This window comes from Hyperoodon ampullatus (genome assembly GCF_949752795.1).
Source record: "Hyperoodon ampullatus genome assembly, chromosome: 3".
Classification (NCBI taxonomy): Eukaryota; Metazoa; Chordata; class Mammalia; order Artiodactyla; family Ziphiidae; genus Hyperoodon; species Hyperoodon ampullatus.
The window spans coordinates 7,092,958-7,118,345 of record NC_136916.1 but is presented as its reverse complement, the minus strand read 5'-3'; the positions used below and the strand labels follow the sequence as shown (position 1 = coordinate 7,118,345).

The following is a 25,388-nucleotide window of genomic DNA, read 5'->3' as shown; positions in this document are numbered from 1 at the left end:
TTCTGTATTCACTTTATGGAACAGAACTGCAAAGACCAAAAATTGTCTACACGTGGCTCTCCTTCCAACTGGTAAGAAAACGTGAAACAAATTCACCCAGTGTTATTCCTGCCGTGCCTCAACTCTATTGAGACAAGGAAAAGTACAACTAGCAATAATTAAACTCACGAAGAAGCATAAGTTAAAAAATTAAAATGTAGACGATTTAAAAAAGCTGGAATGTAAATGAGATTTTGGCAAGGGAGAAATAAATGGTTCTCAGTTTCCGGTTACATACAGGAGGGAAGTGATACACTAGACTGAATAAATTAACCATAACAAAAACTACCATAACAAAAACTGCCATGAATGTCTTACATCCTTGGGTTTATAACACGACCATACTTCCTGCTCCTTAGAGAGAGACAGTTATTCAAACACTCTGTATGTTTGTGTGCGTGTGTGTACATGTGAACTGTCCTCTTAGCAGTCACAACAAAGAGAATAATTAACCCAAGCTTGAGTGATCTCTACAGGAAGTGCAAAGAAAGGTGGGATTTGGACAGTTTTAAATATTTACTCAACCCTTCAGTGAATTGCTCATTGTGTACGGATCCTAAGGCGGGCATGGGGCCAGGCCCTGGGGATGCTAAGGTGAACATGGCCCGCTCCTTGTTCTTCAGGTTTTTCAGTTTTAGTCCAGGAGGTAAGATATTACTACCAAATATGGCAGAAGGGGCGGCATCGTGGTAAGATACAGAACCCCCAGCTGGAGGGCTGTTTTAATCCATCCTCCTGGTTACTGACAAGGACAGGAGGGGGCATAAGGGAGACAGGACGTGTGGAATCCAAGGCTGGAGCCTTGGGGGGTGGGCGTGGAAGGCGTGGGAACACCTGGGTCTGGGCTCAGGGCAGCTCTGGGACCACGTGGCAGGAGTTTGTGGATTTCACCTGAATGCTGTGCCATTAACATGACTCCACAGATCCCGGTCTGCTTCTCTCTGGCCTGCTACCAACTAGCTCCCTTTTCTGACTCAGATGTTCTGTTCCCTTCGAACCTGGGCTTGCAGATGACCTAGTGTGATTACAGACCCACTGCATCTCGTGACCACACAGTCAGCTGAGAGTCTCATCTCTTCTGGGTTCTTAGTTCCCGGTAAAAGGAAGAGAGAGAAGAACTGATGGCTCCAGCTATTCTCCTCCAGCTGGGCCCCAGCCCCTGGCCACACTATGGACTGGTGACCCCTCTGAGTTGGGGGGGTCCCATGATATAAGTCCCTTGGCAGCTGAAGGTGAAGGGCAAGACACCGGCGTGAGTCTCGTCTCCAGGGAAGACACAGAAAAGACCTCCTGGAGGGTGTGGCCTTGAAACGGGTCTTGATGTCCAAGGAGAATTTGAAGAGAGGTTGGGAAGATGGGGTGGGACATCTCAGACGGAAGACAGAAAAAGAAATTCAGTTAGGCTAGAACACAAGACATGGAGGAGAAGAGCCCTTAGGAGGGAGGCTGAGGCCAGGTCAGGAGGCCGGGGCGTGCTGTGTAAGGAGGTGGGATTTCACTCCATGGGCAAAGGGTTCTGCTCCAGGAAGATCACTCGGGCAGCTCAGGGCAAGGTGTGCTGGGAGGAGACACAAGAGATGGGACAACTGGTTGATCTTCTCAAGTCCAGCGCCAACGCTAGCTCAGCGAGCGGACACCAGCACACTAGCTGGAGGCCACTGCAGTGGCCCGGGTGGAGACCGAGACCAGGGCTGAATCAGGGCATGGGCCATGCAGTGCAAATGTGCAACATGTGGGCAGTAGAAAGAAGGCAAGTGTGGGACTTCCCCAGCGGCGCAGTGGCTAAGACTCCGCGTTCCCAACGCAGGGGGCCTGGGTTCGATCCCTGGTCAGGGAACTAGATCCCACATGTGTGCCGCAACTAGGAGTTCCCATGCTGCAACTACGGAGCCCACGTGCCCCAACTAAGGAGCCCTGGAGCCGCAACTAAGGAGGAGCCTGCCTGCTGCAATTAAGGAGCCCACATGCTGCAACTAAGGAGCTGGCAAGCCACAACTAAGGAGCCCACCTGCCGCAACTAAGACCCAGTGCACCCAAACAAAAAAATCAATCAATCAATAAATCTTTAAAAAAAAAAAAAAAAGAAGGCAAGTGTGGGCAGACCGAGGGATAACCACTGTGGGATTACTTGGGTTAAAGCGCCAGGCTGGCTGTAACTCTGTGTGACTCATGGGAGATGAAGGTCATCAGGACCACTGCATGTTCAGAAGGTGACTGCTTACGGAGGGCAAACGACACGGGCACCGAGGTCCTTGGTGAACCCCCTCGGAGCCACTGGAGGGGACAATTCAGCATCAGGGCTGGCAGATGGCAGGGAGCAGCAGAGCAGGGGGCGACGGGGAGGTCTGGCACCACGATGCGGTAAAGCGTGGCCGTAACAATGGACCCTGTGCGCTGCAGTTTGAGTCCTTGTCACAAACACCTTGCTAAGGTTAGTGCCGCTCCTGGGAAGGGGGACCGGGAAGGGATGACCCATGAGGGTGCCGTGCACGTCAAAGGTGGCCATGAAGGAGAAGAGCTCGACAAAGGGAACTGTGGGGCTGAAGGGGAAGTCGGAGGGGGAAGGGGTGCAGGGAAGATGCTCTGTGGGAAACTCTGTGTGTAGATACAATCTCCGTCCCTTCTCATCGGTGGCGACCTTCCAGGGAACAGTGGCAGCCACCAGAGGCTCAGGGCCAGGGGCTGTCCAGCCCTGAGTGTAAGGAATTGGGATTTTATTCCAAGTACAATGGGAAGACCACTGAAGAATGGAAGCAAGGCGACCTGATCGCTGTAACTTTGTGAAGACTAGATTACAGGTTGGCAAGAGTGGGCACAGGGCAACCAGTGAGAAACCCACTGCAGTTCTCTGGGGGAAATGGTGGTGTCTTGGATTCACGAGGCAGCAACACCTATGGAGAAGAGGGTCTGCAGGAGAACCAGATGTGAGGAGAAGAATCAAGGGTGATTCCTAGAGTCTTGGCTGGGTGCGTAGGTGTGTGTTTACACCATTCACTGAGATGGAAGGTAAAAAACATCAAGAGTTCTGTGCGTCTCTGCTGAGTTTGAGATGCCTACCAGACGCCCAAGTCAAGATGCCAAATAAGGGCCTCCCTCTAGGGGGAAATTGGGAGTAATCAGTGCCCAGGGCGCATGAAAGCCATGGGTCTATGAGCTCCTCTAGGGAGAGCACTGGGAAGAAGAAACAGAGGCCCAGGACAGTCATGGGAGCGTCCAGAGAGGAAGTAACCGAGAGCTGGAAAGAAAGGCAAGGCATGATGTGGAAGCGAAAGGAAGAAAGTCTCAAGACAGAGTGACCAGCTGTCGGTGTTGAATGTTGTGCGGACATCCCGGGAGAGGAAGAGAGAAGTGACCTTGGGTCTGGCCGCACGGGGGCCATAAGACACTCTGACGAAGCGCTGAGGCAGGAGCCCGGACCGGAGTGTGCTGAAGAGGCGACAAAGCAGAGATGAGGGAGCAAAGTCCTTCCCAAAGGACAGCAGAGAAACAGGGCAGTGGCTGGAGCACAGGACGCTCAGGGGAGCATTTAAGGGGGATACACGAGCTTGAACACTCGCCCACTACAGAGTGGGAGAAGACGGCAGTGTGGGAGTGACAGGGCACGAAATAGCCACCTCGGAGAGTCAGAAAACAAGTAACTAGGAAGTGGCCTCGGTCCTGCAGGACTGATGCCCACCTTGAGGTCTGTGTAACCAGTGGAGGCAGCTGTGAGGTTTCCTCCAGCCACTTGTTCCGGTGTGGCCATGAGTGGCTGAGGTCACCCAGGGTCAGAAGTTACTCATTCAGGCAAAGACAGGAGCATTATTCACAAAAGCCAAGACATGGAAACAACTGAAGTTTCCACTGATGGATGAATAGATACAGGAAATGTGTGTACACACACACACACACACACACACACACGTATATATATATATATATGCGATGGAATGTTACAGTAAGTCCCCTACCTACAAACCTTCAAGTTGCAAACTTTTCAAAGATGCGAACGTGTGTTCATCCACGTCAGGCGTGAGTGGCATTGCCGCTCGCCCTCCGTCTCCTGTCGCTGACGACCCTTCAGCTCTACCATCGCCCACCTCCTCTCCCTCCTCCAGTCAGTGACTCTTCTTGCCGGCTCACTCGATGCCAGCCCCTGTGTGCCAGCTGTTGTATGGTACTACTATACTTTTCAAGGTACTGTAAGATTAAAAATGCTTTCTTTATTTTTTGTGTTTTTTTAATGTATTATTTGCGTGAAAAGTATTCTAAACCTATTACAGTACAGTACTATATAGCCAGTTGTGTTAGTTGGGTACCTAGGCTAGCTCTGTTGGACTTACGAACAAATTGGACTAACGAATGTGCTCTCAGAACGGAACTCGTTCGTATGTAGGGGATTTACTGTATTCAGCCATAAAAAAGAAGGAAATCCTGCCATTTGGGACAACATGGATGGACCTGGAGGCTATCATGCTTAGTGAAATAAATTAGACAGAAAAAGACAAATCCTGTATGATCTCACCTATAAGTGGAATCTTAAAAACAAACAACCTGTAAGTGGAATCTTAAAAACAAACAAACTCACAGAAACAGAACAGACTGGTGGTCACCAGAGGCAGGAGGTGATGAGAGCAGATAAAGGAGGTCAAAGGGCACAAACTTCCAGTTATAAAATGAATAAGTCCTGGGGATGTAACGTACAGCATGGTGACTACAGTTAACAATTCTGTAGTGTATATTTGACAGCTGCTAAGGGAGTGGATCTTAAAAGTTCTCACCACAAGAAAAAACTCTGTGTGGTGAAGGATGTTAAGTAGACGTACAGGTGCGATCATTGTGTCATGTATCCACATCTCAAGTCATTAAAGGTATATGTCAATTATACCTCAGTAAGACGGGAGGAGAAAAATTATCTTTCACTTTCTTCCACTGTCTTTCAGTTGTGAAATGACAATAGCAAAGCTAACTAAAATTAGCTGACATTGGAGGTACCAAGGCCAGTAGGCCCCAGTGTGGTTCTAACATGAAAGGATGCTGAGGACTCGGGCCTAGCTCTGCTCTCAGGAGGAGAAAAAAAAGATGCTAACTTAGGGCTTTCACTACGCAGATGACATGAAAATCTGTGTCTCTGTTCCTGTTTTTCCTCCCAACTCGAGTCGCATACGCTCCCAGACGTTTCTACTTATTTCTCTTTACATACGTCTTCTAAGAGCAGCACGTGAACCTCCTTGTACGTTCCCACAGCTACGCGATAAAAAAAGGAATAAATCAGGTCACCTCGTTTGCAAATGGCACCTGGATGTGGTCAGGTAGAGAATGACTGGTGTAAAATGGTATTAAAAGAAAGGAACACAGACAAATACTGTATGCTGACACATATATATGGAATTTAAGAAAAAAAAAATGTCATGAAGAACATAGGGGTAAGACAGGAATAAAGACACAGACCTACTAGAGAATGGACTTGAGGATATGGGGAGGGGGAAGGGTAAGCTGTGACAAAGTGAAAGAGCGGCATGCTCATATATACACTACCAAACGTAAGGTAGATAGCTAGCGGGAAGCAGCCGCATAGCACAGGGAGATCAGCTGGTGCTTTGTGACCGCCTGGAGGGGTGGGATAGGGAGGGTGGGAGGGAGATGCAAAAGGGAGGGGATATGGGAACATATGTATATGTATAACTGATTAAATTTGTAAAAAAAAAAAAAAAAAAAAAAGAAAGGAACACAGTAAACAAAAACTGAATCTGAGGAAATCTTAAAAGCCAGGAAAAGGCCCATGATTTAGATGAGAGAAGCCCATCACCTCAGTACAAAAAAGGGTTTGACACAGGCCTTATTCCCAGTTCTAACCCCAGCTGCAACCACAGGGCGAGTTCCACAAACCTTCTGTACCAGCTTTTCTGAAAGGGAAGTTAGAGGGATGAAGCCACATTTACACCAGTGCACGTGAGATGCGTTAAAAAAAACGAGGGACAAGGGAGAGAAAAAGGCCACACTCGAACACCTAGGAACCTTTTGTTTTTTCTTTTTTTTTTTTTGGTAAGGGAAGAGTTTTCTTTTAATTGTAAAAAACACATAACATTAAATTTACCATCTTAACCAGTTTTAAGTGTACAGTGCACGAGCGTGAAGTGTATTTACATTGTTGTGCAGCAGATCTCTAGAACCATTTTGTCTTGCAAAACTGAAACTCTAGGGAATTCCCTGGGGGTCCAGTGGTTAGGACTCCGCGCTTCCACTGCAGGGGGCAACTAAGGGGGATTCCCTGTTTGGGAACTAAGACCCCACAAGCCATGCGGCGTGGCCAAAAACAAAAAACCAAAAAAACCTGAAACTCTGTACTCTCAAATGCTTATGAACCTTTCCAGAGAGACCCCGCCCAATGGTCAGTGAGGCGCACAGGGTCTGGACTCTGACCCCAGGATGAATATTCTCGCCTTCGGAGGAGAGAGAGATGTGGTGTGAACAGAGGGTGGAGCCCATTCTTCGCTCTCCTGCACTTAAAGGCTGGGCCGAGAAGAAAAAAGGCCACAGCCAAGAGACATTTCACCAAAATGCCAATGTGTCGTGCACTCGTAGGGACCAGAGGCATTGTTACTTCCAGCTGTGGACACATTCACGGCCATCACTACCTGACAAAAGAGTCACACCTCACAAGATTTTCAGAGTTGGCCCCAGAGTTACCTTCACTTCTCTTTTTAAATATCAAACATACCTTGGAATCCTGAGACTATTTGGACAACATCTTCATACACCATCAGAGTAGCAGATCTTTCTGGAAGCAGGCCCAGGCTCAGTGAAGAAAACACTGCAGAAACAAGGATGGATATGAGGGAATTCAAACATTTAAATCAAAATGCCCACTCCAGTTTTTTTTTTTTTTTTTTTTTTGCGGTACGCGGGCCTCTCACTGTTGTGGCCTCTCCTGCTGCGGAGCACAGGCTCAGGACGTGCAGGCTCAGCGGCCATGGCTCACGGGCCCAGCCGCTCCGCAGCATGTGGGATCTTCCCGGACCGGGGCACGAACCCGTGTCCCCTGCATGGGCAGGCGGACTCTCAACCACTGCACCACCAGGGAAGACCCCACTCCAGTTTTTTAAGTACTCTGCATTCCTTGGATTCTCTGATTTCAACTCAATCAACAATATTGATTTTTTGTAGTGTGGCATAATAATAAATACATATTTGGTCTCTGCCTCTGGTTCCTGGCTCTTAAATCCCTTGTAATTTCCTGAGTGATCAGAGTATCTTTTGCTCTGATGCGGAGACTCGGGTGGGCTCCTGGAGGCGGGCTGCTCACCAAAAAGATCAAGCCATGATGAGAATCTTGGAACGTTCAGTCCCACCTGCCATCCTCCAGAGAGGACAGAGGAGGTGGAGAGCTAATGACTGACCACACCTGCCATGACTGATGAAGCTGCCATGAAAGTCCCAAAGGTACGGGCTTTGGGGAACTTCAAGCTGGTGAACAAGTATGTGTGCTGGGAGGATGGTACACCCCAACTCCACGGGGACAGAAGCTCCTTCTGGACCCTTTTGGATCTCACCCTATTGTACCTCTTCATGTGGCTGTGTATCTGCATCCTCTATAATATCCTTTGTAATAAACCCGTGAATGTAACTGTTTTCCTGAGTTCTGTGAGCCATGATAGTGAATGAACCCAGGGAGGGGATCACGAGAACCTCTGATTTATAGCTGGTTGGTCAGAAGTACAGGTGACAACCCGGGGCTTGTGTCTGAAGTGGCAGTTGGTCTTGTGGGACTGAACCCTTAACCTGTGGCATTTGAGCTAACTCTGGATAGTTACTGTCAGGACTGAATTGAATTGCAGGTCACCCAGTCAGTGTCCAGAGAGTTGGAGAACTGGTTAGCTTGAGAAAAACCCCACCCATCGGGTGTCAGAAGTACTGTAAACAGGGAGAAAGGAAACAGTTTTTCCCTTAAGTATTATTAGCAAAAGGCTTTCAAAACGCCAAAAGAGTCCTGCAATCTCTCATAGAACTGCTTGCCCTACAATAGTCAACTATGTATTTTTTATTCGTTAGAAGCTGTTAGTAAAGTATCTGAACCTCCTCCCATTAGGAATCTATTAAAAGTTACAATGTACCCATTACATGGATGTAAAACATTGGGTATTAACATTAAGAAAGACTTTAAAAATATGTGCTTAGATTACTGTGTGCCTCATGATAAAAACAAACTTTCTTCCCTACTCTGGGAACTAATAAGATGACAAAACTTGTGCTATTTTTTAAAATTCTTGTTTAAGTACCTGGACTTCCAACTAAAAAATTCACAAAGTCTACACGTTTCTGGGGAGATCATGAATTTTAAGAAACAAACAAATCAACATAGTATGGAATAACAACAATCACTAACATTACTGAACCCTCACTAACATGTCAGACATTATTCTAGGTGCTTTCATTTTGGTAATTTATTTAACTCTCAAAGCAGCTTTATGAAATAGGTATTTTTAACATGCCCATTTGACAGGCAAGGAAACAGATTTATAGATAAGGAATTAACTTCTCCAAGACCCCGCAGCTGGTAAATACTGGAGCCAGGATTTGAACTCTGGAGTCTGACCTCGACTGCTATGCTTCACGGACTCAAATTCAAAGGCTTCTTGGACTCCATCCAGCCTAAGTCTCTAAGTTTAAAGAGGAGGAAAGTGAGGCCTAGAGAGGTAAAGTAACTTTCAAGGATAATATTAGGAACCAGAAATATCAAATGCTAAGAAAATCAATTACTTAGCACAATTGGCTCTGGATAATGCCAGAGGCGACCAGTGAGCGGCTGGCCTTGGACATGACCCTTCTCCCTACACATTTATTCCATTTATGTAGCTGCCAATATGTACAAGGCCCAGAGCTAGACGTGCGGAACAGATCAATGTTGGGGGCAGTCTGTGTCCTCAAGGGTTCTACATTAGGAGACTTGGACGCACAACCAACAGCTGTAGGACAAGCAGAACGTGACAAGTGCCATGACAAAGATAAGGATGTACCTTGGTGCTGTGAAAACAATCCAGCAGTTCCTTCAAATATTAAACACAGAGTCACCATGTGACCCAGCAATTCCACTCCCAGGTATATAACTAGGAGAACTGAGAATATATGTTCATGCATAAACCTGTACACGAATCTTCAGAGTAGCATCAGTCATACTAGCCAGAAAGTGGAAACAAGCCAATAGCCATCATCTGATGGGCAGATAAACGAAACGTGGTCTATCCATACAACGGAATATTGTTCGCCCATAAAAAGGAATAAAGTACTGATTCATGCTACAACATGGACAGACCAGGAAAACACCATGCTGAGTGAAAGATGCCAGACACAAAAGGCCAACACACTGGAGGATTCCATTAATCTGCAATATGTGGAACAGGCAAATCCATAGCGACAGAGGGATCAGTTGTTGCTGGGGGCTGGGGGAATGGGAAACAGTCAGTCAATCCTAACGGGCATGAGGGTTTTTTTGGAGGTGAAGAAAATATTCTGGAAGTAGACAGTGGTGATGGTTGCACAACCTTGTGAATTATACACTTTAAAATGGTGAATCGTATGGTGATATGCATTATATCTCAAAAATAAATAAATAAATAAATAAAGCAAGACCAAAAAAAAAAAGAATTCACCTTGGGGATTTAAAGTTGGAAGAAAAATCTATACCAAGTTGGGGGAGGGAGGATCAGGTCCTGTGTGTGAGCCAGGACTGAAGGGAGAAAGCCCGACTTGGGTAAATCCTGCAAAAGCACATCCCAGGGAAACTTCAGCTTCTTTAACAGAGATCCCTGCACCCAAGGGCACAGGGCACCTAATGGCCAAGAAAGAAGAACCAGATTGCTGGTGCCTGTAGGGAGCAGCCCACCTCCAGACTTTGGCTTTGCCCTCCCCGCCTCTCTAGGTACAGACCTGGACCACACCGCTCCCTTCAAGAGCTCACACAGAGCCTGAAGGCATTTCCTTGGCCCTGAAAACCTCTGTGCTGTGTGGCTTGGGGGACTCTGAGCTGGAATCACCTGTGATTGGTCTCTCGAGATGCATGTGACCATTACAGAATTTTTTTTTTTTTTTTTTTGGCGATACGTGGGCCTCTCACTGCTGTGGCCTCTCCCTTTGCGGAGCACAGGATCCGGATGCGCAGGCTCAGCGGCCATGGCTCACGGTCCCAGCCGCTCCACGGCATGTGGGATCTTCCCGGACCGGGGCACGAACCCGTGTCCCCTGCATCGGCAGGCGGACTCTCAACCACTGTGCCACCAGGGAAGCCCTACAGGATGTTTTGAACCGTTTCTTGCCTATAGCATTTGGTGCTTCCAAACATCAGACATCTGCTCCAGCAAACTCTTCCGCAAACCCTATTTCATATACGAGAAAAGATGATTTCTTGTAATGACTGTGATGAGACGTGGGTGGTAGAGACACCTGCAAGGGCTTCCTGGGCGGGAGGTGGCAGAGATGCCTCAGTCCTGCAGGCAGACGGTATATTACCTATCAGAGAGGAGATGCTGACTGCTGTCTTGTTTTTTGATAAGTAGACAGAAAGGAACATCTAACTAACTGGGAGAGGCTGGAACACTTCTGAGCGCAGAGAACAACCACACTGGGCATTAACGGATAGAAGACAAGCTTGCAGAGAGAACAGTAAAGGAACAACAGTGCAGACAAGCACAGAGCAGGTAAAATGTCAGATTCCTTCAGAGAATAACAAACTGCCCAGGGTGACCAGACCGTGAGAAACGTAGGGAGAAGCGGCTGGGGAGGAGGTCCCTGTGTTCTGTTTAGTCTAAACGTGATCCTGAGGACATCAAATGCCTTTAGGCAGACATATAACGTAGTTAGACAGATATATATACAGGCACACCTTGGAGATGTTGCGGGTTCAGTTCCAGACCACCCCAATAAAGCGCATATCGCAATAAAGGAAGGCACATCAATGTTCTGGTTTCCCAATGCATACAGATGTCATGTTTATATTATACTGTAGTCTATTAAGCGTGCAGTAGCATCATGTCTAAAAAACAACAGATACACCTTAATTTAAAAGTACTTTATTGCTAAAAAGTGCTAACCATCATCTGAGCCTTCAGTGAGTTGTAAACTTTTTGCAACAGTAACACGAAAATCACAGATCACCATAACAAATATAATAATAATGAAAAACTTGAAATACTGGGAGAATTACCAAAATGTGACACAAACACTAAATGAGCAAATGCTCTTGGGAAAATGGTGCCGATGGACTTGCTCAATGTAGAGTTGCCACAAACCTCCAATTTGCAAGAAATGCAATATCTGCAAAGTGCAATCAAGTGAAGTGCAATAAGACGAGGTCTGCCTGCATATATATATATAGATGTATAAATATACATCCATATATAAATACATATATCTAATATATAAATGTGTAAAATTATTATATTATAAAAATAATATAAATATATATTTAAAATACATTTTAAGACACTAATGGTCAGTAATGTAAAGGGCATTTTGAAGGGGTCAGACTGAGCTGGCCAGAGGCCACTGCAGTAGCCCTGAACTGTTGCAAAAGGCCTGAGCTATAGAGGTGGAAATAATTAAGATGTGGAATCACAGTCTTTAGTGGATGGATGACACGTCATATAGCTAAATTTGTTCCTACCTGCTGCCAAAGGTAAAGGGTACTCTCCTTTTGCTGTGGTTCCCTGGTGCCCAATATGTACCCCCTTCCATGCAAGGGGGAAAAAAAACCCCACATCCTCCAGGAACTACTGTCAAGGATGAGAAAAGAGATCTATTCCCAAATCTCATAAGAACACGTATGCAAACAAAACCACGTGTGGACATGTAGTAAAGAAATTATTTTTTAGTTTCAAATCTTAAAAATATTTTAGAAGAGGCTCCCAATTCTTTCTCCTCCTCACTCAATTACCTGGAATACCAAAAGTGCACCTTCAAAAATACGCATGAAAACAACAGTATACTCTGTTTTTCATAGCAGACCAGTCTAAATTTTGCTCACGTTTTCTGTTAGATTCTAGTTAAGAGGATCTTGTTATGTTGACAGGGCAAGCAGAGAAAAAGAAAGACATGGGAGGGTCCTTGAAAATTATTCGGTCTAATTGATTTAGTTTTAGAAACTAGAGATTTGGGCTCAGAAAGCTGTGATGGGCCCCCATGTGTGGGCAGACCTGGAGGCGGGCAGGCCTAGAACCCAGGCATCTTCAAGCCTAGTCCAAAACGCTTGGAATTAAACTGCATTTTTTTTACCATTATTTACTCATTTAAGAATGGATATTATGAAAATGGTTGCCTTTTTCTCAAATGATCATGTTTACAAAGTCAAAGCCAATGTAATTAAAGTACAGTCCGTCCTTATTTGTGGGTTCAGTATTTGAAAAGGTGCCTACTTGCTAAAGGTTATTTGTAACCTCAAGTCAGTCCTTGTGATGCTTTCTACGTGCACGTACAGAGGGGCCACAAGTCTGAGTCTCCTCCCAGCTGAGGTCGACTAAGGCGACGGATGCTCTGCCTTCTCGTTTCAGCTGTCACACCATAAGCATCCTTCCTGCAATCAACTTAGTGCCAAGTTTTTGCGTTCTTGTGCTTTTCTTGGTGATTTCCCTGCTTCAAAAAGCCCCTGAGTGCTGGCCCAAAGTGCTGTCCAGTGTCTCTAACTGCAGCAGGCTGGGATGTGCCTTATTACACGTTAGACAAGCTTCCCTTAGCCATGAGTTACTGGTGCTGTCGGCCATGAGTTCAAGGTTAATGAACCAACAATATATATTGAGTCAGGTATCTTGCAACAGAAACACACATCAAAAAAGGAGATGGACTGATCAGTGAATGAAAACGTGACCAGAGGCTCTCAGGAACCTAACCTCGCACCTCCCCCAGGAGCAATGGCTCAGGATTCACGAACTCAGTGTTCAAGGTGACTCTGCAGAACCTAACTCCTGTGATGGTGAGAATCAGTGGTATTTTGTGCTGCTGCCCCCCTGCCCCCAGCAAAGGTGGAGGTGAGGTGTCTGGATACCGTTTAGACTTCCCCAGGGTTGTTTCCAGTGATTTCTCAGTGTGAAAAATGGGGGAGGTCAAACATTTTCTTTAGCAAGAACCTAACGAGGACCAGCTTTCTTACCGTGCTGGCCTTCCCAGGGTTCTGCCCCAGGCCCACTCCCCTCCACTCTCTGGGTGAGATCATTGTTCTGAGTCTCCCTTAAAAGCTTCTGATGACCCCAAACTCCACCTCCACGTCCAAACCTCTTAAGCCCCAAACTCTTTTCAAACTAAAGCCCGAACACACTTGGTATCCCAGAGGCAGTTCTGATCCAATCTACGCTAAATTCATCACCAACTACAATCCTGACACGCGTCGCTTTCTCCCCATCTCCCCACCTCCACTCCCACTTCCACCCACCTTTGCCTGAGCCCCAAGCCTGGAGAGAGGGGTGCACACGGGAGGGAGGAAGAGGGCTTCTTTCAGCCGACGGCATGAATCCATCAAGTCAACTTGAGGGAACCACACGGTGGCAGGTCTCCCAAGCCCACCGCCCACTGGTATTCCATCCACTCCATCACCAGCCAGAAACCCGAGACTCAACTTACATTTATTCTAATTCGTCCCTTCCCTCACATCTCTCCCGCCCATTCTCCAAGGCTTTCTGGATTTTGCCTGCTAAATATTTCTCAGGTGTATCTCCTTTTCTCTAACATTTTGCTAAAGGATTTCCTCAGTTGTACCTCTTTCAAATCCACTTTCCATAGCTCTCAAAGCAGTGGTCCCAAACTACAGTGAACATTTTTATCCATAAATACCCTGCGGGGGTAGGAGTTGCTTGTGAAAACGCAGATTCCTGGGTCAATCTGCCCAGTCTGAATGGCTGAGTCCTGGAATCTGGATCTTTTTCCAAGCACCTCCTGATGCTAATATCTATTCATCCTCAAGACTCAGCTCCCCGTCAGCCTCTCCAGGAAGCCTTCCTTCATTCGCTCACCTAGGCCGGTAAACTGGTCCCCAGCATCCCCGCAGGCACCTAAATCTATCAGAGCATTGATCCCATCAGGAGGAATCGGGTGCTGCGGCTGACTTCATAACTAAACGATGAAGTCCCCAGGGGCGAGTTCTGCGTCTTTAGATCTGTATCCTTAGTGGTCAGGGTAGTGCCTGGCACACAGTAGCTACTCAATAAGTGTAAATTGAACTTAAAGAGAATTTTGTGGCTGAGGGTAGATGCTGGGGCTGGAAAAGACAGGCACAGTCACGCTTAGCTCCCATGTGCCCCAGAGGCAGCAGGGACCCTGATGGGGCGTGTCCAGTGGCACACAGGTGAGCACTAAGTGCTTGGCATTTTGCCAGGCACCGTTAGCTGCTACACGTTTATCAAGCCCCTGCTATGCTGTAGGTACTGTAAGCTAGTGCACCTACATTAACTACTGTTTACTCAGGACCACTCTGCGAGGTGGTATCAGCTCCCTTTTGCAGAGACTGGCGTCAAAGCTGGAGGGGCTGGGGCTTCCCTGGTGGCGCAGTGGTTGAGAGTCCGCCTGCCAATGCAGGGGACACGGGTTCGTGCCCCGGTCCGGGAGGATCCCACATGCTGCAGAGCGGCTGGGCCCGTGAGCCATGGCCACTGAGCCTGCGTGTCTGGAGCCTGTGCTCCGCAGCGGGAGAGGCCACAGCAGTGAGAGGCCCGCGTACCGCAAAAAAAAAAAGGAGGGGCTCAAGCACAGATCGGGAGCCAGAACCCAGGTCCGAAGCCCATGCTCCTCCCAGCCGCCCACCCCTGCTAGCCTCAGAGCAATAGTGCCGGCAGGTAATGTGGTCCAGGCACTAGATGGAGCCTGAGGTGAGGGGACTGAGGCGGCACCGTCTGCTGCTTCCCACCCACTCCATCCCCAGCTGAGCCCATGTCAGGGACCATCCTCGCCCCCTGTGGTAGACCGGCTGCTTTGCAGTGGTGAATGGTAATGTGCTATTGTGATTTATAATAAGTCATATATATTTGGTCTTGGTTTCATTCCTGCCTCACAGCTCCTAAACCCCTTGGAATTTCCTAAGTGATAAGGGCAATAACGGTATCTTTTGTTATTTATAACAAGCCACTTACCATGGGAGTTTCAGTTAATATAGTAAATTTTGGAAGGTCCCTAGATAACCCAAGGATGGGGGCTGGCTGCCAGGGGAAACAATCATGTGATTAGAGGGTTGGAACTTTCGATCTCACCCCGTCCCTGAGCTCCAGGGAGGAACGGAGAGAGGGCTGGAGGCTGAATAAATCACTAATGGCCAATGATTTAATCAGTCATGTCTACATAATGAAGGTTCCATAAAAAACCAAAAGGATGGGGTTTGGTGAACCTCTTGGTTGGTGAACGCTTGGAGGTGCTGGGAGGGTGGTGCACCTGGAGGGGATGGAAGCTCCAAAACCCTTCCCACAGACCTTGCCCTACGCGTCTCTTCCATCCAGCTGTTCCTTTAATAGCCTTTGTAATAAACTGGTAATCTAGTAAGTACCCAGCTGGTGTCACAGAATCCGCAAATTGCTGGATGTGTGGCAAAACGCCCGCACGTCTGGTGATCAGACACGCCAGAAGGGGAGTACAGTGTTGAGAGGGGAAGAAACACACAGCAGTGTTCTTCCTGAGCAGGTGAGAAAGAGAAAGACAGTCTCACCATCATTCCCCACCTTTTGGCCAGCCTGGCTCTCGGACCCTGAAGCAAGACGAGAAAGCCCCATTCCAGGGCACTGCCCCAATCCCATCGGCTGGTTACGATCAGTAAGGTACAGAGCGGAACGCTGGGGAAATGAGTTCCATTAAATGGAGAGTAACGTACAACCAGCTTCATACCGGGATCCCACCTTTCCTGCACATAAGGGGCCCCAAAAGCTAAGGCAGAGAATGGACAAGTATTTTCCTGATTGTCTGACTTAACCCTTAACACTTACAAAATTGTTTCTATGTCTGACTCCATCCCTAGCCTGACTATAAGCCCTGTTTTAGAGAAAGGTTAAGACCACCTTACCGGGTAACCGGATTGGCTTCCACGGGGCAGAGTTTGGCACGTAGGCATGCTTTGTGGCGGCGACAATCAGCTGACTGCCCAGCTTATACTGGAATTTGAGGAAGGCGACGCCATCTGTCCCCGAGGTGCCAGAGGCGATGGAGACCTGGTTGGTGAAAATCTCAATGAGGGCATCGGGGACAGGCTGATGGGTGCTGGCGTCACTGATGTGGACCTTCAGGGTGACCTCTGGAAGAAGGACAGAGCAACACAGAACAGTGGCTATTAACTGGGCAGCTCCAGCAGAGATTCTGCTACAACCGCGATGGGTAGTACAAAGTGGGATAGGCTAAGAAAACCTCAGTCTACGTCCAAAATATAAACCATTTTAACCGGGAATGTTCTCTTCTTAGAGGTCCTGTTTTCACTTTACATGATTTCTTACCTTCCTCAAAACCACTGCCCATAACAAACTGCTTTCCCCCTGCCTCCTCCCGGCTCACACCAACAAATAATTGAGAGAAAATTTCTATCCCTTTATTTTTTTATTTATTTATTCTTTTAGAAAGGAAGAAGTAAAACTATCTTTATTTGCAGATAATGTGCTCTTGTATAAAGAAAATCATAAGGAATCTGTTAAAATAAAACTGTTGAAGTAATACATAAACACAATGCTCTTTTATACTGCCCAGCGCTGCTGGCAAACACAGCCTAAGCAAGGCTCGGGCTGCTACAGAAAGACCCTGCGGGTGCTAAGATTTGCAGCAAAATTCTTCAGTGGTCCTGGTGAACACGGATGTGTAGAGCTCAGGGTCGCTGTGCTAGTAATCATGAAGACGTTACTGAAAAGTAGTCAAAAATACCTTTAAAAGGGAGGACCCAAACAGCAGAGAAGGTCAGAAGAAGAAAAAAATAAAAACATTTGAAAAGATGGCTGAAGTTGAGTTAGTAGTATTGGCAAAACCAGAAAACGGATGTGGGAAATGGACAGCTCCAAATTAACGGTAAAAATTACACTGGAATGGATAATTTTCATTTATTCATGCAAGAGATGTATATTGAACTGCTACCCCACACCTAGAATCATGAGCAACTGTGCACAACTACAGTGGTGAAGGGAAGGGAGTAGACAGGTAAGTGCTATGCCTGGGCGGCATCTGGAGGAGGCACCAAGGGGGCACTTACAGAACAGCACATGCAAAGGCCCAGAAGCAAGAGAAAGCCCTGCTTCCTGGAGAAACGGAAATAGGAAATAGGTTCTGAAAGCTGGAGGGGGAATGTGAGGGCTACAAAGCCCAGGGAAAGACAAGGCTCAAGAGGCCAACAGGGGCCAGATCAGATATGGCTTTATAAGTGACCTAAAAGGATGGTTTTTTTTTTTTTTTTTTTTTTTTTGCGCTACGCGGGCCTCTCACTGTTGTGGCCTCTCCCGTTGCAGAGCACAGGCTCCGGACTCGCAGGCTCAGCGGCCATGGCTCACGGGCCCAGCCGCTCCGCGGCATGTGGGATCTTCCCGGACCGGGGCACGAACCCGCGTCCCCTGCATCGGCAGGCGGACTCTCAACCACTGCGCCACCAGGGAAGCCCAAGGATCGTTCTTTATCCTAAGGGTGACCTAAAAGGATCGTTCTTTATCCTTTATCGTTCTTTATCTTGATCGCTCTTCCACCTTGGTAACTTGCTGGAAATCAAACTTATGCGTAGAAACACCTGGTTTTGGATGAAGGATGGACTCGGGGATTGGCAAGACTGGAGACCGAGCATCTAGTTAAGAGATTTCTGTAATAACCCATCAAGAGATGGTGGTGGACCATGGTGGACATCAGTGAAAGGATGCTGATTCCAGATATATTCTAGAACGATCAGTGTATTCTGCTCCAAGAAACCCCTTTGGCTAAGGTAGGAAGGGAGTAAATGGTAGCCAGTGACCTAAGTTCACTAGCCACTTAGAGGCACTACTTGCCATACACTGTGAGCTGCCTCAGTTCTGAAAGCCTTACTGGTGATCTGGGAGAGGGAGGTGGGACAAGGAACCGGTGAGCAGGGAGGCTCGTGTTTCAAGAACCACTGGAGAACCGTTGGCTCAGTGGAGAGACCACTGGGGAGGTCAAGGCTGGCTGGGGGCAACCTGAGAGTGAGGGGAGGAGGCGTCCAAGCTAGCCCCGTGGGAACTGCCCAGCGTGCATCTCTAGAGTTCCAGGCAATTCACACTCCAGGTCTGACCCTCGCCTCTACCAAGCTCTAGCCACCTGGCCTTGGGCAAGTTACTTATGGTTTCCAGGTCTCGGTCTCCTCATCTATAAATGGGGGATGATAACGACATATATCTCAGTATAATTACAAACACAAGCTAGTGCCGTTACGTTATTCCAGTCACTATGCTTGAAAGCATTCGGTCACAGTGTCCGAGGGTCCCAGGAGAGGGCACGGGAAGGAGAGCTGGAGGGGAAAAGGGTATGAAACTAAGGGGAGGAATGAGACATCCTTCTCGGGGGCTAATAACTCAATATCCCAAGCTCTTCTCCAACTGAGGCCACTACATTGACTAGAACTTCTTCTGGTTCGAGAACGTCCACCTTGGTAACGTGCTGGCGATCTTATGATGCGAAAGCAACCTTTTCAATACTGCAAATTTCACTTAGCCGATCATTTTCTCACCCTTTTTTCACATACCGATGAGATAGGTTGGGAGCCGGGACCCTTTAGCAGAATGACTGCACCTGGACAAACGTCTCCTTGAGCAACAGAATAGAAAGAAACTATAAAGGAATAAAAAGTAACTGCACGCATGCACAGTGGGGCAATTATGAACAATAAGATACAAAAGGCCACAAATCAACCGCCACTTCTTAGGGGCCGGGAGCAAAAGCAGGGTTCTGTGCATGGTCCCTGCACACAGCACTAGCAAGGGGGTGGGCAGACCACTGAAGGGACGTGTCCTGCCCGGCCCAGAGACCTGCCCCTGTTATTATCCCATTTGAGGAACCAGTTCGTCCCTCCTCGGGGAGCGAGCAAGGGCACCTATTACTTGTTTCTGCTCCCTCGTGCTGCAGCCTCCCCAGTAAAACCTTGCCTGAATTTTTCGGTTGGCCTCTTCTCAATTTCTACTGATTAAAAAGTCCAAGGGCTCGGTCAGTATCACTTACTTAATCCATTTCTTGACCAGATGACCGTAAGGAACCCCTAAAGAATCCTAGACCTTGATGCTATATAAGGTCTGCACCAAATAAATCTCTCAAAACCTTGTAGAGGGGCTTCCCTGGTGGTGCAGTGGTTAAGAATCCGCCTGCCAATGCAGGGGACACGGGTTCGATCCCTGGTCCAGAAAGATCCCACGTGCCACGGAGCAACTAAGCCTGTGCACCACAACTACTGAGCCTGCGCTCTAGAGCCCGCGTGCCACAACTACTGAAGCCTGCGCGCCTAGAGCACATGCTCCGCAACAAGAGAAGCCATCACAGTGAGAAGCCCACGCACCGCAACGAAGAGTAGCCTCCACTCGCCACAACTAGAGAAAGCCCGCGCGCAACAACGAAGACCCAACACAGCCAACAATAAATAAGTAAATAAATAAAATGCCTTAAAAATAAAAAAGCCAATTCATGAAACCATTTGTGGAAAGAAAACAAAAAAACCCCAAAAACCTTGTAGAGAAAAAAAGTGCTACAGAAATCGAACCTCGTTACTTCATACTACAGGAGGAGAAAACTGCCAAAAGAGGGATAAAAACAACATCAAGAAAATCAAGGATATGGCATTACAAAACATATTTAGTTGATTCCTTCCAATCTTATCATTGTTATCTTAATGCAGGTTTGCAGTATGTACAAACACACATTTGTTTTCTTATTGAACTGGGGTCTTCCTTGTCCCCAGATGGTATGGGAAGTTATAAATGAATTAACATGTGCATAGCAGAAATCCTCTCAAACAGGGCAAGTGGGAAGGTGGCTTTGTAGTTGCAGTGATGATCTATGTAATCTTATGGTAATGCAACATTTACTAACAACTGGGATTACAAGGTTTCTGCTTTCTCTTAACTGTCTGCTGAGAAGGCAAAAGCATCTGAGATTTGGAAGAAGCTAAAGGATTTGTGAATGAAACAAGAAAGGAGTTCTCCTATAATCGACGTCCTACCACTTGAATTGCTTCTAAAACGGGAAGCCTAGTTTATGTTCTGCAATTGTAGTCCTTGGAAGAGATTATGTAGCTCCTTCTTTTGGTGTGCTAGGATGTGAAAACATGTCACTATAGTTAAGAACTTATTACAGACCACTGGGGTATCATTTTTAAAACTTCTGCAATTTGCTTTATTCATATGACAGTACAGCATGAACAGTCCTCTTGTTCAGTGGTTCTATATCTAGTTCAATTTTTTAGAAAAGGACTTTATCTTTTAGAGCAGTTTTAGGTTCACAGCAAAATTGAGTGGAAGTCACAGAAATGTCTCACTGGGGTATCATTTTTATAGAAATACTTATATTATCCATTCAACAGCAAATAAAATTATTCCCACTAAATGACAACCAGGGGAGTGATCTTATGACGAGCTGGAGCCTATTAACTATTTATTAATCTCATCTTGCAGATAAAAGGAAGCCCCTATACATGGCCACAGACCTAAATATGCATTAAGATCCACTCCTGGGCGTATATCCGAAGAAAACTCTAATTCGAAAAGATACACACACCCTAATGTTCACAGCAGCAGTATTCACAATAACCAAGACTTTGAAGCAACCTAAGTGTCCCTCGACAGATGGATGGATAAAGAAGGTGTGTTACGTATATACAATGCAATATTACTCAGCCATAAAAAAGAATGAAATAATGCCATTTGCAGCAACCTAGATGGATGGACCTAGAGATTATCATACTCAGTGAAGTAAGTCAGAAAAAAACAGATACCATATGATATCACTTATATGTGGAATCCAAAATATGGCACAAATGAATTTATCTACAAAACAGAAACAGACTCACAGACATAAAGAACAGACTTACGGTTACCAAAGGGGAAGGTTGGGGGGGAGGATAAATTAGGAGTTTAATAATAAATTAATAAATTAGGCATTAGCAGAGACAAGCTACTATATACAAAATAGACAAGCAACAAGGCCCTACTGTATAACACAGGGAACTATATTCAATATCCTGTAATAAACCATAATGGAAAAGAATATGAAGAAGAATATATATATGTATGTGTGTATATATATATATATATATATGACTGAATCACTGCTGTACAGCAGAAATTAACACAACCTTGTAAATCAACTATACTTCAATAAAAAAAAATAAGATGCACTATGTTTCTTTGTTGGTCATGACAGCTGATGTATCCTGCGGAGATGGGGCACCTGATTACTAATTCGAAGCCGGGACATTATTCTTTCACCCTCTGTCCTGAACATCCATCACCAACTTCTGCTGATTCTGATTCCGGAATATAGACCTCAAAGCCAGCCTTTCCTTCCCATCCCTTGTTAACACTGCCCTATCTCAGGCTGTGGAAATCTATCACCCAGACTGCTGTTCAGCCTCTTCACAGAAATTGCCACTGTCTTAAGACCTGATCCCTGAGCTCCCACTGAAGCCAGTAGTTCAGGGAGCCGCCTGAAATACGGGTCTCACCACTTCCTGCCCCCCTTCAAACCCGACAGTGCTCCCCACCACATGTGGCCGAGGGCCAGATGTGGCCAGCTGCCTGTTCTGTGTGGTCCACAAGCCAAGAATGGTTTTTCCACTTGTAAATGACTGGGGGAAAAATAAATTCAAAAGAATAATAGTGAAATGAAATTTACCTGGAACTTGAATTTGTGTGCATAAATAAAGGTTTATTGGAAAACAGCCACGCCCAGTGATTTACATATCGTCCAAGGCGGTTTTTGCATTTCGATGGTGGACTTTAGAAGTTTTGACAGAGACCTAAGGCCTGCAAAGCCTGAACTATTTACTTTCGGCCCTGTAAAGAAAAACCTGCCCACCCCTGACCTACACGATCCGTTTTAAGGCACCCAAGGTCCTCCACAATCCAGTTCCACCTGATCTGCACATACCACAGGCCCCTGACACTGTCCCCCTACGTTTCCTATTTTCCTTCCTGCTGCTGCCTCTCATCTGTGTAGGAAATGCCCTTGTCCAACTTCGCTCTCCTGTTGCTAATGCCTGTTCATCCTTTCAAAGTCCTGGTTCAGGTTTATTCGAGAAACTGCTCCCAGCTCACCAACTGCTCTCCACACCGGGTTAGAGGCCCCTCACCTGGGTCCTCAGCACTGCATACACTGAGACTGCTCCCTCTCTGTTTCCATCTCAGCCCGTTTTTATTGCACACCAACAATGTGGGTAGACAGCGGTGAATGCATCCCCAACGCTGAGGAGCTCTTGGCTTTAGACATTAAATAAATAAAGACCAAGTAAAATTACAAAATGGGAAAAATGCCTCCAAGGAAAGCTGGGTACCACAGGGCAGCAGGATGGAGGACAGCCGAATTTCAACTGCGAAGGACTTTCAAGGAGGTGTCACGTAAGCTCAGGCCTGAAGGATGCACAGGAACCCGCCAGGCAATGGGGTGCAGGCGGGGCTACAGGCACCTGGAGGTGAGAATGACCTGGTTGCTTAAATGGAGTTAGGACCAATGTGGAGGGAAATCCCGGAGAACAGCTAACCGTCTCCTAAGACTGCAGTGTGGGAGCCACCAGCCACAGGGGGTGTGTGTCAATTTAAGTTTAAATTCATTAAAATGAAATTAAATTAGAAATTGGGCTCCTTGGATACACCAGGCACATTTCAAGTCCTCAACAGCCATGTGTGACCAGTGGCTCTCATACTGGACAGCACAGAGAGAACATTTCCACCAACACAGAAACTTGTACCAGACGGCACTGACGATGCATTACAAACGCTCACCTCAGAGTCTGAGTAAAGAGATCCGGGGTATCTGGGTGGCTCAACAAACTCCCAAGGAAAGCATGTCAAGTGTGATTCTGCAGCCCGCCTGGATCTCACCTTGACTCGAGGCCCCTGCAGTGACTTTCAGGTTCCATGTATTCTCCACCCCACAGCCAAATTGCCTCCCAGACTCAGCTCCTACACGGCTCCCACCCCCAATTCAAGGAGCTGCAAGGGGACAGGCTCTGGGCTGTTTCTTTCCTCGGCAACCTCCCCCCACAAACCCATTCCCCGGGGCTCCCTCCCTCACCTCCTGAGCCTCTGCTTACATGAGGCCTTGACTGACCACTAGTTATGTCTTTTAAACTTTTATTATGGAAATGTTAGAACACATATAAAAGTAGAAAAAACAGTATGAGGATCCCCCCAGCATTGATAAGCTTCAAATATCAACTTTCTACCATTCTTGTCTCATCTGTGCGCCCCGCACCCGATTTTCCCTTCCCTCCGCCCCCTCCCCGTCCCTCCCCTCCCCGTCCCTCCCCGTCCCTCCCCTCCCCTCCCCGTCCCTCCCCGTCCCTCCCCGTCCCTCCCCGTCCCTCCCCTCCCCTCCCTCCCCTCCCCTCCCCTCCCCTCCCCTCCCCCTCCCCTCCCCTCCCTCCCCCTTCCCTTCCCTTTCCTCCTTCCTTTCGTCATTCTTTCCTTCCCTTCCTCATTTTTTTTTTTCTGAAACATTTTGAAGCAAATCCCAGACATCATAACATTAGGTCACATTATTTCCCCATAAATACTTCAGTTTACAACAGATGAGGATTTTTTAAAAAATACCCCAAATGCCATTAACAGACCCAGTTTATAGAACCACCTCTTTATATTGTCTCATACCCAGCAAATATTCAATTTTCTCTGATTGTTTAAAAACAATCGTTTTTACAGTTCTGACCATCCTCTCTAAAATGTCAATCCCAACATCTCCCTGAACTTCTGATATGATCATGCTCTGCCTTTTCTTTTGTGCATTACACTTATCGATTCTAACATGTTTCTGATTTATATGTGTATTAACTGTCTGACTCTTCTGGGACATAAACTTCGAGAGAGCTGTTTTGTCTGTTTCTCTTCCCTTCTTTATTCATGTATCCCAAGCACAAAGAATAGTCTCTGGCACATAGGACCTCAATATCTATGTTGAATGAATTACTAAAACTAACAAGCATTTCTGGGTATCATCTGGTATATGGCCTAAATATACATGTTTTTTGTTGTTGTTCCATTGATTTCTTATTCATTATTATTACTATTAATTTACTTTGTTTTGGTTGTGCCGCATGGCTTGTGGGATCTTAGTTCCCCCGCGAGGGACTGAACCCAGGGCCACGGCAGTGAAAGCACTGAGTCGTAATTACTGGACCACCAGGGAACTCCCCGTCATTATTGGGGTTTTTTCCTCATTATTTTTTTAAATAGAAACTATCAAAATTCATTTGAGGAGCATTAATCAATCCAGATAACTAATTAATTGTACTTAATCAGAAAATATTTATTGATCAGCTACTATGTGCTTGGTATTATACTAGGGACTGTGGAGGATGAAAAAGAGAAGAAAAAAAGACATGGTTACTGTTTTTAAGGAGTTTACAGTTTTTTGGGGGGTAGGGGTGGGGAGAGGTAAGACCAATCCACATGCCAGAGAGCAAAAAGGCTGAAGCTGGATAAGACAGAGGAAAAAAAATAGAGCAAAAAAGAGACTAAGAGGGTCTGGAGTTTACAAACATAAACACAAACTAACAAAGAAAAAAGATCTGAAAGTACCTAGAGAAGTAGAGGTGATGTAGGGGTGATATTAACAATTTAAAAAGGAGTACCATTGGCTACACAAGCATGTATGGTATGAATACTGGCCGTGATCATGGTTTATTGAACTCAATGGGGGAATGCTTCTTGGAAGAGAAGAAAGTTGAAGTTGAGACTGGAAGGGCGGGTGGCACAGGACGATGAACTTTGATGGCCAGCCCAGCATTTTCGGAAGATTTCAGTATGTTCCTACATCACATGTTTGGTCTAGGGCAGAAGCCAGAGACTTGTTTTCCCAGCCGCCCTGGTAGCTAAGATGGAGGAATGGATTTTGGCCTTGCTAAGCTAACTTCTGCTAATCTGCTCCACCCTCATGCTGGATTTTGATTTAGAAGACAGCGGGTGCTAAAGCAGGTGCTAACAACAAGGCCCTACTGTAGAGCACAGAAAACTATGTTTAATATCTTATAATAAACTATAATGGAAAAAAATCTGAAATATATATATATATATATAACTGAATCACCTTGCTGTACACCAGAAACTAACACAACATTGTAAATCAACTACACTTCAATAAAATTTAAAAAATAATAAAAAAGCAGGGGCTTTTTCTGACCAAGGGACCAGGGAGGAGACGTCTGGTTGGGGGCAGCGGTGTGAGCGGCCCCATCTCAG

At 46.5% G+C, this 25,388-nt stretch overlaps 1 protein-coding gene across 1 annotated transcript in view; it reads right to left on the bottom strand.

The window, feature by feature from the left end:
• The window catches only part of FAM171A1 (family with sequence similarity 171 member A1), a gene marked incomplete at both ends in the record, with an annotated part of 132,379 nt that overhangs the window by 44,770 nt on the left and 62,221 nt on the right, over positions 1 to 25,388 (bottom strand). The window contains 2 exons of the mRNA XM_079701158.1: positions 6,740 to 6,832; positions 16,043 to 16,270. Coding sequence (XP_079557284.1) covers positions 6,740 to 6,832; positions 16,043 to 16,270 — 321 coding nt within the window. The remainder of the gene's footprint in view (positions 1 to 6,739; positions 6,833 to 16,042; positions 16,271 to 25,388) is intronic.